This window comes from Ictalurus furcatus, chromosome 20 (genome assembly GCF_023375685.1).
Source record: "Ictalurus furcatus strain D&B chromosome 20, Billie_1.0, whole genome shotgun sequence".
In the NCBI taxonomy this organism is placed as follows: Eukaryota; Metazoa; Chordata; class Actinopteri; order Siluriformes; family Ictaluridae; genus Ictalurus; species Ictalurus furcatus.
The window spans coordinates 18,937,422-18,952,890 of NC_071274.1; the positions used below are offsets into that span (position 1 = coordinate 18,937,422).

The 15,469-nt window shown below is 42.5% G+C and overlaps 1 protein-coding gene across 7 annotated transcripts in view; it reads left to right on the plus strand.

The window, feature by feature from the left end:
• The window catches only part of pip5k1cb (phosphatidylinositol-4-phosphate 5-kinase, type I, gamma b), a 51,048-nt gene that overhangs the window by 12,304 nt on the left and 23,275 nt on the right, over positions 1–15,469 (plus strand). For 5 of the 7 annotated variants that reach the window (XM_053651791.1, XM_053651792.1, XM_053651795.1 and 2 more), the window contains 5 exons: positions 8,457–8,488; positions 9,119–9,211; positions 9,684–9,814; positions 11,131–11,248; positions 13,996–14,148. In XM_053651791.1, coding sequence (XP_053507766.1) covers positions 8,457–8,488; positions 9,119–9,211; positions 9,684–9,814; positions 11,131–11,248; positions 13,996–14,148 — 527 coding nt within the window. Of the gene's footprint in view, positions 1–7,387; positions 8,353–8,456; positions 8,489–9,118; positions 9,212–9,683; positions 9,815–11,130; positions 11,249–13,995; positions 14,149–15,469 lie in introns of those variants that run through there. The other 2 variants (XM_053651797.1, XM_053651796.1) reach the window with 2 other exon arrangements.

Consider the following 15,469-nt stretch of genomic DNA (forward strand, 5'->3'; position numbering starts at 1 on the left):
CAAACGTTGTGAAATCCTCCAATTATTACACTCTATAGCTGTCACAACATGGTTGGAAGATCAGGAGCTCATCCACATGTTTTGGGACAGTGTCGCTGACGCGTCATCGTTTTCCAAGAACCGGACCATTCGGTTTCACCTGTGCCATTTTAACCGAGTGGAGATTGATTTCACGGCAACCTAAGACTCGTGTAATTAAAAGTTTTTTTATCTGGTAAGATTAGCCATGCGAGTGTGTGATAACGCGTTTAAATCACTTGCTGTATAAGCTGAAGATGAAAAGATGTGCGAGACAAATTCAATTCAGCGTATACTCGTATACTTCTGAGCACACGACAGCACACGTTCACGTCTTGTTTCGGGTTTACAACATGTGACGTGCTTTCGTTCCAATCCTAGTCCTGTCTCGACTCCTTAGGGTTGACTACCCTACTGTGTTCACCTGTTCTGTGTCGTTTCCACGATTCTGTGATTCCTTTGGTTATTTTTACCCTGTTGTTTCTGTTCTACATTACAATATCCTATCGTGCCTTTCTAGCATTAAGTCCGAGCCTCGTGACTTAGCATCTCGGGTGTCTTGGTCGAGTGTAAAAGTTGGCATACCCTGTAGACTAAATGGAAAAGGCGCCAAGACGTTTAGTTTGTTTGGTTTCACAGACCCTATTTCATTCTGCCAAGTAACCAAGATTGTCAAATAGTAGCCAGATATTAATAGTGAACAAAACACTGAGGTTTATAAGTTTGCATCTCCCCATGTACATCCACTCTTTACCTTTACAACAGCTTCTAACCTTATTTTTTGTATCTCTCTATGGCTTTCCTGTAATCCTGTGCATTTTTGATCCATCTTTGGCAGATCGCTTGGCCCATTTAGCCAATTTTTTTATTGATTTGTCAGCTGCCATGCACTGCCTTCTTCAGATAGGCGAAGCAGAGTGGTGGTCATGACAAAACCTCTTTTCAGACTGCTGACTTTGCCTGCTGTTTTGGATTGTCTTGTTGCAGGATACACCAACATTTCTTTTTTTTTTAGGATTTTGGAATTATATTTCTATTTGTAAAACAAGATCAGATCTTTTTCCCTTGTTCAAAAACCATGGGGTGTGCAAACTTTTGCACTTGACTGTACATCTCGCTCAGTGTCTGTTACTTCACAACCGTCTGCATGGTCAAATCTCGACAGACATTTATACACCACTTAATGTGAAAAACTGTCATTTCAGCCCATAACATCTAACCTCCGATACCAAACAGGACGAAATGTCTAGGGTGATAATTGCAGACATGATCTAGACATTCTGTGTCTCTGTCCTTTCAGTGTAATCCTCCGTTCCAGAGACACAGGAGGTCTGTTATACTCTGCTACACTCCAGTAGGATTAGGGTCAGGATAAAAGAACACAAGCACAAGCAGGTACAGAATTGAAGCGTGTATCCACACGTGTATACACGCGTGTATCCATACCACTTATCCTACACAGGGTGACAGGGAGCCTGGAGCCTCTCCCAGGGAACTTGGGATACAAGGCGGGGGACACCCTGGACAGGGTGTTAATCCATTGCAGGGCACAATCGCACACACGTTCACACACTCTGGACAATTTGGAAATGCCAATCATCCTCCAACGCATGTGTTTGGACTGAGGGATGGAAAATGGAGTACGTAGAGGAAACCTCCAAAGCACTGGGAGAACATGCAAACTCCATGCGCACAACCCTGGAGGTGTGAGGCTAACTACGTGCTAACTACTAAGCAACCGTGCACGACATAGTTCCATGTTTCCATAATTCCATATGACGTTCCATGATACACGACATGCGTCATGACATATCGGTTTGCTAACAAACTGGCAGCAGAAAAGCCGTGTTTTACGGAACAGATCCTTTCTAGTCTCTTTATTCTATTGCTAGAACAAATAACCTGGAAAATATGCCGAAAATCCATCCATCCATCTTCTACCGCTTACTCCTTCTTCAGGGTCGCGGGGGAACCTGGAGCCTATCCCAGGGAGCATCAGGCACAAGGCGGGGTACACCCTGGACAGGGTGCCAGTCCATCGCAGGGCACACTCACATACACACTCTCACACCCATTCATACACTACGGACACTTTAGACACGCCAATCAGCCTACCATGCATGTCTTTGGACTGGGGGAGGAAACCGGAGTAACCGGAGGAAACCCCCGCAGCACGGGGAGAACATGCAAACTCCGCACACACACAGGGCCCTGGCGGGAATCAAACCCCTGACCCTGGAGGTGTGAGGCGAACGTGCTAACCACTAAGCCACCGTGCACCCTAATATGCAGAAAATGATTTATTTTTTTTTAAATAATGGGTTAAGTCACAGTCTTAACGCAATTGTACTATGTGGCTGAGGAAACCCATTTGGAAAACTGCCTTGTGGTCCAGAGTGCTTCTTTGTGTTTAGATAGGAGGAGACTTTTTCAATTACAGACCCCCCCCCCCACGCAACACCCCGTTTCAGTCTGAGATCGGCAAGCGCCCAGCGCAGCCAGATAATTCTCCTGTGTGCATGAAATCATGCTGTGCTTTACAAAACACAACAAAAACCATTAACACGTAAGAAATGTAATAAAACCAGAATAAACATTAGCAGCACATTTCCAAGCTGGAGTACTTTACATCTTACTGTCATGAACATTCTGAAAAGTCAGTAAGATCAGAATTTTGTGTCTTTACAGTGTTAGAACGTGGCTGAAAAAGTACTCATGACCATCCGTATAAACCAACTGAATCTTGCGTGTTTATAGTGTTCCGGTGCGCTTGAAAGATACGCCATGGCAATCCTGGCTAATGCTAACTCTAATTAGCATGATAACTCTACTTAGCGTTCAAAGCTTATTCAACTCCACCTACTTAACCCTTAGCGACTTGCCAAAGTTTGACACATCTTTCATAATGCGCCGTTAAGGAACGGAGACATTTTAAAGATGCAGTACAAAATATTAACGTCGAGTCAGTTTAAGGAAAAAAAAGATCAAAATTATTATAAGTTATTATTAAAAAATGTATAAAGATATATCAGGATATGGCAAAGAAAAGTGTTTTATGATCTAATTTACTATACAATATTGATATATCATATTACCCAGTCCTAATTTCGCCACACGAAATGAACGAAACCGAGGTGATGTGACGGACATTGTTGTGTTTCTCCTCAGCGCTTATCCTTGCTGTATGTTGTCTCCAGGCCCACCCTGGAGCCTAATCCCAGCCTTTCATTGGACGTTCACCACTTCCGCTAGCCCATGAAGTTATCTAGTTAGCCTCTTGCCATCAGATTAGCCCTCCTCTCCTAATCCTATTGAGTTTTAGCCTCTCCGCAGTGATCAGCCCACAAATAGATAAGATCTACGCAAACCCCGAGGATCACTCGTCCTCTCAGGAGCTGTATGACATCTGAGGTATGTATTTCCTCACCTTAACGTTGTTCTGTATCATACCTGAGCTAGTTAGGAATTACGGCTCGGCCGTTCTGGATTGTTCTTAAAATGGTGCCGTGCTCTTGCGTTCTGTAGCAGGATATCCTGCCTCATGATCTAAACCGTGAAGGGGCTCGTCTAGTAAAAAGAGACTGCTCTTCCTAAAGCTTCTGTTGAGTTCTTGCTTGTGAGCAGTAAATTGCAGCTGCTTTCAAGTACATCAGGTTCGAATTTGTGTCTCGGGGTCGTGCCGGCTGACGTGATGCGTGATGAGAGCGCCGCAGTTTAACATCGGAGTACTCTACTACGAGTTATCGCTCACAAATACGCCAATTAAACGGGAAGTGAGGCAATCGACGTAGGAATCTGGAATGAATATTAACTGATATGGCCTAGAAGCCCCGCCCCCTTCCACCTCGTCTCACGTGTTCTCAACATGCCGCTTAATTTGCATTGCGAAGTAAAATCTAACGGTATACGTTTGACTTAGCTAACATTAGACAAGCACACAAGTACAGTGTATATAAAAAATACGTCTGGAGAATATCTCAGGAAACTCGGGGCACAAATCGGGGGACCCCGCTGGACGGGGTACCAACCTATCACACGGCACCATCGCACACACGTTCACACAATTTGGAAATGCGAATCAGCCTACAACATGTCTTTGGACTGGGGGAGGAAACCAGCGAACCCGGAGGAAACTCCTAGATTTTTTTTTTTGTCATGTTTTTTTTTAATTTGTAATTTCAAATTCTCCGATGTATTTAAACATACAAAAAAAAAAAACCAACACATACGCCTTTCATGATATAGAAACGACGTTACGAATTTCGTATTGAAATCCGGGTGATGTCACGTGCATCCGAGCATGGACGCTACTGGATGCAATTTATCCAAAAACCTGAAAAAGGATCAAAAGCGTCACTTATACCTGTAGTGTCTTGCCTTGATTTTTAAAAATAGTTTTATATAATCAGACACGTCTCAGATCCGATACATCAGTATTGTTTTTTATTAATCAGCGTGTGTGGAGTAATGTACGGAGACGGTGATTAGTGGCACGAGTGTACCTGATGGATTGCTGTAATTTACGCCTGCAGATGAGCAGCTTCCTGTCTGACAGAGGGAGAGTCGAGTAAAAACGTGGCACACGAATCATCCTCCGTTCAGATATAGAATTTCGCTCGACAGCCGCTTTGTCATTCGGACGCTTCTTGTTATTTTGTCCCCGTGACAGCCCGCTTTGTCTCTCCATCATCCACAGGGTGTGTCAGGAGCTCAAAGCTTTTGCAGCTGATCACGCTGATTGTTTTCCACATTGATCCGTGACATTATTTTGTTTGTAGTAGGCCGGTCTAATCGTTATGAATGCGCAAAGCCATCACCGGTTGGTTTATCATTCTAATGCACCATATGAGTCAGCCTATATTCAGAGGTGTTTTTTTTTTGTTTTTTTTTTCCCCATTCAGTTTGGAAAATGAGTCGTGCCTTGAATCTAGAGCATCACGGTCTCTAAAGAATATCCCCGAAATAACCGCACACGTCCTGCATGAACTAGACTTTTCAGCAAGACATACAGTCTTTAAAAAGTAGGCTAGCTAGTGTGCATGTGTGTGGTTGTGTCTGTGTAAGGATTGCGAATATGTGTGGGAGTAAGTGGGACAGTTTTTGGGTCTCTTCAGAGGCTGCATTTGCAGATTGTGAGCGCTGATTATTGAACGTTGACCCAGAATTGGTCTTTTCGTTCCTGCTTACTCCCACGGCTTGTTAAAAGCATTATTGTCAGCAGTGTACGCTAAGCTGGTGGCATGGCCTAGCTGGTTTTATTTTTTGTTTGTTTGTTTGTTTTTTCATGGGCGACTGTGGCTCAGGTAGTAGAGCGGGTTGTTCACTAATCGTAGGGTTGGTGGTTCGAGTCCCGGCCCATGTGCCTAAGTGTCCTTGGGCAAGATGCTGAACCCCAAGTTGCTCCCGATGGCAATTTAGCGCCTTGCATGGCAGCTCTGCTACCACTGGTGTGAATGAGACACAGTGTTATGTGCTAATTGCATGAAATAGTTTTGCACGGTCTTTCACACTGAGGCTCGTTGGTAAATAAGACCTTTCAGCCGTACTCGTGAATCGAAGAGGGCGTCGTCTGAACGCGCGTTGCGATGACATCATCAGTGCAAATCTGCAAAGAAATCTGCCGTAATTTCGAAACAATTGCAAAGCTCCTCCGAATATTAAGTTTGTTTGATTTTTTTTTTTTTTTGCGTTAATATCTGCGATCGCGTAATTGACTCATTGCAATTGACTCGTACGCACAGGAGGAGCTGTCATACTTCTGTGACATTCTTAAGTAGAACAGCTTGGGGTTTTATATATTCCCTGGACGCAATGGAGTCATGAAACGGACTCCTCTCCTTTAGGGAAAACAGACACTGGCCTTATTTTTGAATTATTTTCAGAGGCTGGATTTTTACTGCCATGTTTGGATATTCATCCCCCCGCCCACACCCAATCAGATTCACCTCCATTCTGATCTACTGTGTACATCAACCAATAGGAATCAATACTCAGCCTTTAGAGATGTGTATTAAAGGAGCGGTTGGTATTTTTAATACAGTTCTATGAGTCCTCACTCTTTGTTGAAATTAAATACACCTGGTTTGTTACCTTTTTTTTTGTAAGGAAGCAGTACTGATCAGCTGAGTTCCAGCTAGTGGTAGAGGTCATTTCAGGGCCAGAAAAAAATCGTAAAGCTTGAAATGAAGAAACAAGGGTGCTCCACTGTATACATGTTCAAATCATGTTATTTTAAAGGTATTTTAATTGTATATATTATTATATGATTATTACAGGTCTAGTAACACGTTTAGAAATCACTAACACCACCTTTAAGATAGCAGGTCCTACTGTATGCTAAGATAGCAGGCAAGGGTACTTGGTTTAGTTACTCTTTATGTTTATCTTCAAGAGAAACCATCAACCTTAGTAGTACTGGGATGTTCTTAGGTTCTTTCCTTATCATCTTTACACAGCTTGTTTTCCCGACTGACTCTGATGGCAAATTTCCCTCACTCCGTTGCTTGTTTTTTTAAAAGTAATAATAATAAGAAGGGCAAGAAGAGGAAGAAGATCTTAATTTATACTGTATTGTACCTTCCTCAAGCAACCCAAGGTCACTTTTACAGTTTTGGAAAAAATTAAAATTGTGTGTGCGTGTGTGTGTGTGTGTGTGTGTGTGTGTGTGTGTGTTTGGTCAGCATGTTGTAAATCTCTCTCTTACGCAGCCAGACTAATGAAGCAGAGGTGATTTTAGCTCTCCACGTTTAAGCACATGGTCCTTCATGAAAGGCTGTGACTGTACATATTGCTGCCTCTGCACACACACACACACACACACACACACACACAGCTTTACAGAGTAAGCATTCTGTATTTAGTTTTCCACAGTGCTTCTGAGCATTCAGATTTAGGATACCGAACACACACACACACACACACACGCACACACACACCTCTAAATATTTCTGAATAAAGTATTCTGTTATACTATGATGCTGTGAGCATGTGAGATAGGCCAGTTTGACCTTGGAGTGTTTTCACACACACACTGATGCCCTCCACTAATATTGGCACCCTTGGTAAATATGAGCAAAGAAGGCTGTGAAAAATGATCTTTATTGTTTAAACTTTTGATCTTTTGTTTAAAAAAATTCACAAAAATATTCTGCTCTCATGGATATGAAACAATTGCAAACACAACACAGGTTTATCCAAAAAAAAAAAAAAATCTTTGTTAAATATAGGTGTGCCATTATTACTGGCACCCCTATGAATTCATATTACAAAAATATATTTGAAGTTGCCTATATTCCCATTGATATTTTACTCTTTTTTTTTTTTTTTTTAAGTACACCCGGGTGACTTAAAAAAAAGACTCTTGAACAGGAAATTGTTCAACCATGACGTCCTGTTTCACAGGGGTATAAATATGAGGTAACACATTCCCTTAGCCAAATTCCCTTAGTCATTCATAACAAAGACCAAGGAATATAGCTGTGATGTGCAGGAAAAGGTGGTTGAGCTTCACACAATGGGAAGTGGCTATAAGAAAATAGCACCAGCATTGAAAATGCCCTTTTCCACCATCAGGGCAATAATTAAGAAGCTCCAGTCAACTGGAAATGTTATGAATCAACCTGAATTGGACATGTGTCTATATTGTCTCAACGCACTGTGAAGAGCACGGTTCGAGTGGACAAAACAGCTCCAAGGATCACAGCTGGAGAACTGTCGAAGTTAGTTACATCTTGGGGTCAGAAAGGCTCCAAAACTAGAATCTGAAGTCACCTACATCACCACAAGTTGTTTGGAAGGGTTTCAAGAAAAAAGCCTCTACTCTCATCCAAAAACAAACTCGAGCGTCTTCAGTGTGCCAGACACTACTGGAACTTCAAATGGGATCGGGTTCTATGGTCAGATGAAACCAAAATAGAGCATTTTGGTAATAAACACCAGAGGTGGTTTTGGCGCACACAGAGAGGTAGCCATATGGAAAAGTACCTCATGCCCACGGTTAAATATGCTGGTGGTTCTTTAATGTTTTGGGGCTGTTTTTCTGCCAGAGGACCTGGACATGTTGTTAGGAAACATGGCATCATGGACAAATATCAACAGATATTGACGGGCCATTTTGCACTCACATGGTTAAAGTCTCTTAATCGTACTCTCTAGAGTTGTTGGTAAGTTTAAATCTATCGTACATCCGATTGTTTATTCGATTGAGATGGTTATTGTGCTATTACAGTGGATATAAAAAGTCTACACACCCCTGTTAAAATGGCAGGTTTTTGTAATAGCTCGTGTCAGATCTTTTTCCAGCTTTAAAGTGATCTAGCAACCAACACAATTCAGGTGAGAACGATATTGGTTTAGATGGAGAAACTCCCTATTCTGAAAGTGGTGTTTTATGTGTGTGTGTGTGTGTGTGTGTGTGTGTGTGTGTGTGTGTGTTTCAGACACTGCTGCTAAGAAGACCTACATAACTGAGGTGAGTGTTACTGATTGAAGGAAAACATTCAGTACAAGTGAAAAGTCTGAACAAGCTTATTATTAAAGCATCTCTCTCTCTCCCCGTCTTCTCTCTCTGTCTCGCTCTCTTCTCTCGCTCTCTTCTCTCTCTCTCTCTGTCTTTCTCTCTCGCTCTCTTCTCTCTTTCTCTCACTCTCTTCTCTCTCTCTCTCACTCGCTCTCTTCTCTCTCTCTGTCTTTCTCTCTCGCTCTCTTCTCTCTTTCTCTCACTCTCTTCTCTCTCTCTCTCACTCGCTCTCTTCTCTCTCTTTCTCTCTCTCTTGCTCTCTTCTCTCTCTCTCCTCTCTCTCTCTTCTCTCGCTCTCTTCTCTCTCTCTGTCTTTCTCGCTCTCTTCTCTCTTTCTCTCACTCTCTTCTCTCTCTCTCTCACTCGCTCTCTTCTCTCTCTTTCTCTCTCTCTTGCTCTCTTCTCTCTCTCCTCTCTCTCTTCTCTTGCTCTCCTCTCTCTCTCTTGCTCTCTTCTCTCTCTCTTCTCTCTCTCTTTGTCTCTCTTCTCTCTCACTCGCTCTCTTCTCTCTCTCTCTCTCTCTCTCTGTCTCTCTCTCTCTCTCACTCCCCCTCTCTCTCGCTCTCCCTCTCTGTATCTCAGATGCCATCCTCGTCCTGCCACCCCGGCTCCGGCCTTGAGAAGAAGATTGGCCACAGGAGGGTGGATGCCTCAGGGGAGACCACATACAAAAAGGTCTACCTGCTACACCCCCTCCGCATCGCACTCATCACGTCTTTAGCATCCTTTCCTCTCTCTTTACCTTTCTATTTCACGCTCTCGTTTTGTTTACCTCATTCATTATAGCGTGTTTATGTGTCCTTTTATATAAATCTTTGTCTATGTTTACATGTGGCTGTGCAAGTATAATGGGGGGCCAAGACGGTCGATCACACGTCATATTAGTCTAGACAATAGCGTATGAGATATTAGCAGGGAAAAGGGCAGGTCATCCACAGGTGGGCAAGTATCACAGAAGTACGGCCATTTTCTCACCAGACGAGAGATTGCTGTGTGATGTTTCCCATTATCCCAGTAAACTCGCCGCATGATTGAGCTCCACACATCGTCCCGTGCGTTCCTTCTCAAATAAACACCACAAACAATAGAAAGGGGTAACGCTTTTTCGTGCCGAAGTTTGACCCCTTTCTCTGTGTCTGACCCACAGACGACCTCCTCTGCCCTGAGAGGTGCGATCCAGCTGGGCATCGGCTACACGGTGGGCAACCTGAGCTCCAAACCCGAGAGAGATGTGCTCATGCAGGACTTCTACGTGGTTGAGAGCATCTTCTTTCCAAGGTGTGTGTGTGTAGGCATGTTCGTGAACAGAAGTGTTATTGTCTTAAGTATATTTCATTCAGGCCTATTATTCTAAAAATCATCTCTAGATGAAGTAATTCTTCATCATTCAGTTCTCTTCAGAAAAACTCAGTGTTTTTGGAGCCCTGAGCTTTAACTCTGCATTCATGTAAAGCTCTTTATTTGAATATTCTGAATATTAATAATGTTTGATAATAATATTCATAATAATTCATAATGCAGATATAATTTTGCACTGATTTGCCTTGCTATCATTTTTATTTTTATTTTTTGCAAAAGTGAATATACATATAATAATACAATAACGATACACATTATACACAATGAGCAAAACACAATGGGCGTGCTCTTATAAAAAAAAACAAAAAACAATCAACGGCAGGATGGTGTGATGCGGCCTGTCGGTTACCATCCAAGTGTTAAGTTACATTCACACATGCGGCGATTTTACCGCTGCCAGTTGATGTACTATGAAGTCACCAGTACTACTGGTTGCCATAGTAACATTGTTCAGTGGGTCCACTATATATATGCATCATATCATACGAGACGAATTAGAAGCAGCGTGAGCTTTTTGTCATTGCGGCCATCTATCTGCGGCGAAAGCGCAAGCGCCGGACTGTCTGGGTCCACTAAACAATTCGGACTCGCAGCAGGCGGCATGGCGTTTCACGGATCACGTTCGCTCTACTGTCTTCACTCCCTGCACCAAGTCGCTCCAAATTTGCAGAAAGTTAAACTTTTCTCAACTTTGTCGCATTGCTGGACACGCCCACATCTAGTCGACAACGGTCGCCGTCGCTCATGTCGCCGAAAGTCGCCAGCTTTCATCTCCGGTCGCATAGCTTTAGATTTTATAGGTATATTTAACATTATGGGATGTCTGTGAGACCGGTCAGTTTCCGGAATCGCTTATGTTAGAGCAGTTATAACCAAAACAAAGTAATCGTCTCTTTACAGAAATCTTCACCATACCACGTGTTTGTTTGTTTTCTAACTCATCTATATGGAGCGTCCACCGTACAAGTCCTTGTGTAAGCTGTTACTATAGAAACAATATGTATTAGAAAGAGCACACTAATATATACCTTGCAGTGGGTACTACTCTCACAGCTGCTGTTATAGAAAAGGAATCCCCATCTTCTGAATCAGTCTGAATCGAGCAGTCAGCAGCGCTGTGGTATAAAACATAGCGTGTGAGAATCCCTTTCGCCGCATCGCTCATCACTAGTCTGAACTTATTATGAAGCAGTCAGCGTTCTCACTTTCTTATCTCTGTTTTCTCTGTTTCTCAGCGAGGGCAGTAATCTGACTCCAGCGCACCACTTCCCAGACTTCAGGTTCAAAACATACGCCCCTGTGGCGTTCCGCTACTTCCGGGAACTCTTCGGGATTCGACCCGACGACTACCTGGTGAGCTGAAAACATCACCACGAGCTGACCTTTACAGTACATACGTTACACACCGAAAATCACACAGCTCTATAAACATTATACGCCAAGTGATCCAACACGGGGATGTATTATTAACAATTCATAACTCGGACGCATTTATGCATTCAAGATTGTGGAATATTCTAGGCGTGTACGGCTATATACGGACATGCTTTTGCTTAGCGTGTTCAATACTTTTTTCCCGTGTCGTCCCACTTTATTACACGTAACTTCATTTATGGACTTTAATGTTGGGAATTCTTGATATTTCCAGATTTCTTGAGTTAATACTAATGTCTGGTGAAAATTTCATGTGAATTACTTCACTGGAAATATATTTACTGAATAAAATATTGCCGTGTTCGATACTTATCCCCCCCCCCCCCCACACTGTATATGGAAAAAACATTTTAAGGTCATCAGTCGTTACTTTCGGCTTAATAAACGTAAAACGCCGAAGACCTTTTGCATCTGAAAGCTTCTACTGACCAGTTATGCTGAACATCACATGTGTGCTTGATGACATGTGTCCTGTGTTCATGTGCAAGATCATACATACGTTATTATAAAATACCGCCATGAATCCATATATAAATATATATAACATCAAATTCGACCCAGCACCGTGTTTAATACCAGCGCGGGCCTCAGTAGTGATACTCATCATTAATACACCTTTACCTGAAAATATCGACAAAGGTTCGGACAAGAATCACGTTGGCGCGTATGTCTTCTGTCTTTTGCTGTTATAGCACCAGATGCTGAACTGTTTCTGTTGACCAAACAGACAACGTCATGTGATTTCCAGGGCAATGTGTTGGTTTGTTTGTTCAGCTCAAAAAGCCTTTAAGCTGTGTTGTGTCTGTGTGTATTTTTAAGGTGCAGTTTCCTGACCAGAAGCTACAATTATGCAATATGCAAAACAGCTGTATCATAGGTTTATCCAAATGAAAGCTTGGGTAATGTTAGGAGTTTTAATGAAAATAAATAGTGTTCTACAGAGAATGACAAACCTTGCCTTAATTAAACAGTAATTAAAACACTGCGGTGCCATTTTATTTGTTTCTCCTAAACATGTTTTCTGCTTTGTAATCAGTAATTAGTGACTTTTTCAATCTTAAATGAATTGATTTTGAATCAGAACCATCACAGTCGCAGGACAGCCGGTGAAGTATCAGAGGAGCCGACTTGCTGTTATCGCACTGAAGCTGATCATTTTCCTGTAATCCCAGAGTGTTTTATTATTGGTGGGCACGGTGGCTTAGTGTTTAGCATGTTTGCCTCGCACCTCAAGGGATGGGGGTTCGAATCCCGCCTCCGCCCTGTGTGCATGGAGTTTGCATGTTCTCCCTGTGCTTCGGGGGTTTCCTCCGGTTAATCCGGTTTCCTCCCCCAGTCCACAGACATGCGCTGTAGGTTGATTGGCATTTCCAAATTGTCTGTAGTGTGTGAGTGTGTGCCCGATTGGGCCCGGTGATTGGTTGGCACACTGTCCATATCACCATATCAACGATGATACATTTTTCTATGTTAAATAACAAACAAACGTGATTGTTTTTTTTTTTAAATTTCGAAAAGAGTGCATTCATACGTATAAACCTTACAGCTGACACTGCACTCAGAGCTGCTGTTATGGAAAATTAATCAACATCTATCATTTATGAGAATTCAACCATACAGGAGATGATGTTTACATCATAATTGCGGTTAGTGATTGACGTGGAGCATTGTTTTCATGGTTGTAAACTGTGATGATAACAGTTCTTATAGGTTCGTGCCCCTCTGTCACTGCATAGGCTGAATCATTCTGCAGTCGTGCCCAGGGACAGGAGCAGAGAATAGAAAAATAACCTGGACTGCACAGCTCCAGTACTTAAATGATGCATTCATTAAAGTATATTAGAGTTGAACATAAAACCAAATGAAAGTGTAATTGTTTTCCGCAATGTTTCCATACAGGCTTATATTAACAGTATTTCTTATGTCCTTGAGGAAATTATTGGCGGGGGGGGGGGGGACCCAGTCGTGCATGATGGAACCGTTATAGTGATGTTATGATTCACTCGAATGCTTGTTATGACAGTGTAGATGCTGAGGGTAATGCAGTGGGGGGGTGGGGGTGGGGGTGGGTGTGGGTGTGACTTGTGTGACCATATGCGCATGCACTTGACCTGGTGGATTATCACAGCAATAACACACCAAAGCCTGCACTGGTACAAAAAACCAAACCGTTAAATACTCTAAATGGTTTGTGTATGTACTAAACAAATGAAATAATAAATAATAAACCCAACATACGGTAACTATGATGTGCTTTGAACTCATTAGTTCAAATTGCGGAATATAAATAGTCCATATTTGCACAATGTCTAAACAGTAAGCCGTATTAATTGATTGTAATTATACTGATACTGTTGGAATCATTCCATAGTACAGGATTAATAGAGGAGAGAAAAAAGATAGGATCATCAAATATGTAGCATCACGGCCTCATGCATCAACCGTTAAACACAATGTATTAGCGTGCAGTTGTTTTGGGGGGTTTTCTCGGAAAATGACCGACGTTTATCTTCGGTATTGTGAGGTTTACTTGCTCTCCTAAGCTACGAAATGTATTCACAATTACTAACATATGTTTTCTTTCGCACATATGACTGTAAAGACATGTTTTATTGTGTTTCTCTCTCCCTCTCTCTCTCTCTCTTTCTCTCTCCATCTCTCCATAGTACTCTTTATGTAATGAGCCCCTGATCGAGCTCTCAAACCCCGGAGCTAGCGGATCCATTTTCTACGTTACCCGTGACGACGAGTTCATCATCAAAACTGTACAGCATAAAGAGGCGGAGTTTCTGCAGAAACTGCTTCCTGGGTACTATATGGTGAGTCCTCTTTCTGTCTTTAACCCTACGTTCTGTCGTTCGTTCTGAGATGCTTTTCTGCTTTGTAAAATTTTGTAAAATGGTTATTTGAGTTACTGTAGCACACCTCAAGCAGCAACTAGCAGTCGCTACACGCCCAAAAGCGACACAAGCAGGTCGTCACGTGATAGTGTGAACATAGGGTTAGCGCCTCTGTTAGTTTTACTATTGCTACTCTAATATTTCAGTGCATTATTTGAGTAATATTGGACCCTCAGAATAGCTACACTTCTAAGCATGACAATCATTTTTTGTTTGTTTTTATTAATTAAATGCTATTAAATACTCTACAGTGTTTAGACTCGTTTGAATAATTGAATGTATAGCGTCCTCCCTGATCAGTACTCTGGTCATCATATTGCTGCTGTCACTCAGACTTGCGTGCGTTCAAATCACCACACTCGCTCGTTTAAATTCATCTTTTTATCCAGGGTCTAAAGTGAAGGATTTACAAACCATCGATGCAAAACCCATCATGAATCAGGGTACCCGCTGAGCATTGTTCCGCGCTGTACATTAATGTCCTGTAATAAGCTACAGTTCTAGCCTCGGCTCTTCCACCGACCAGACCGTCTCTAATCGAGTGGGAGTTGAATTCTTTGAAGTGAATAAACGTGTGGGTGGCAGCAAACGACTCGCCGTGCAGTCTGAACTGTGCAAAGCGAGAAGCTTCCACAGCTTCGTCCTGACCTGGACTTTTTCCAGGACGTCATTAAGAAGGATTAGCGTGGCCTTGGTACACTGGTGCCTCAACCGAGTGAGGAGGTGTTAACAGAGCTGGGAGTGTGTGTTTTAGCACAGAGAGGAGACAGACACGGTCGGTTAGAACGAGCGCTAGGCTTTCTGCCCGGAGACTTGGAACTCAACCTGAGCATTTTAGATATTAAACCGATATTAAACCACTGTCTCTAAAGTCGCCAAAGCACCCGAGTGCTTCTTGTTCATTTCTGTTCAAGTGTTTTCAGTAGAGATTTTGTATTGGTGTCTGACTGTTAGTAGGCAAGAGAGTAGAACTGCAGACTCTGTTATAGACAGACTGTGACTGTGACTTTAACTGTCTAATGTAAAATTTAGAAGGGGTCTCAGTTTTATCCGCAGTGGGCCTGTGCGGCTGCAGGCTTATACTGTAACCAAACAGAAGCTGCACCACTTGTTTAATCAGTTCACTGAATCTCCAGTCATCTATCAGGTGTATCTTTTGTTTTGCTGGAATGAAAGCCTGCAGCCACACCAGATAGCCACACCAGTCTTATCTGCCCTTTGCAGATAAGACTGAAGACTT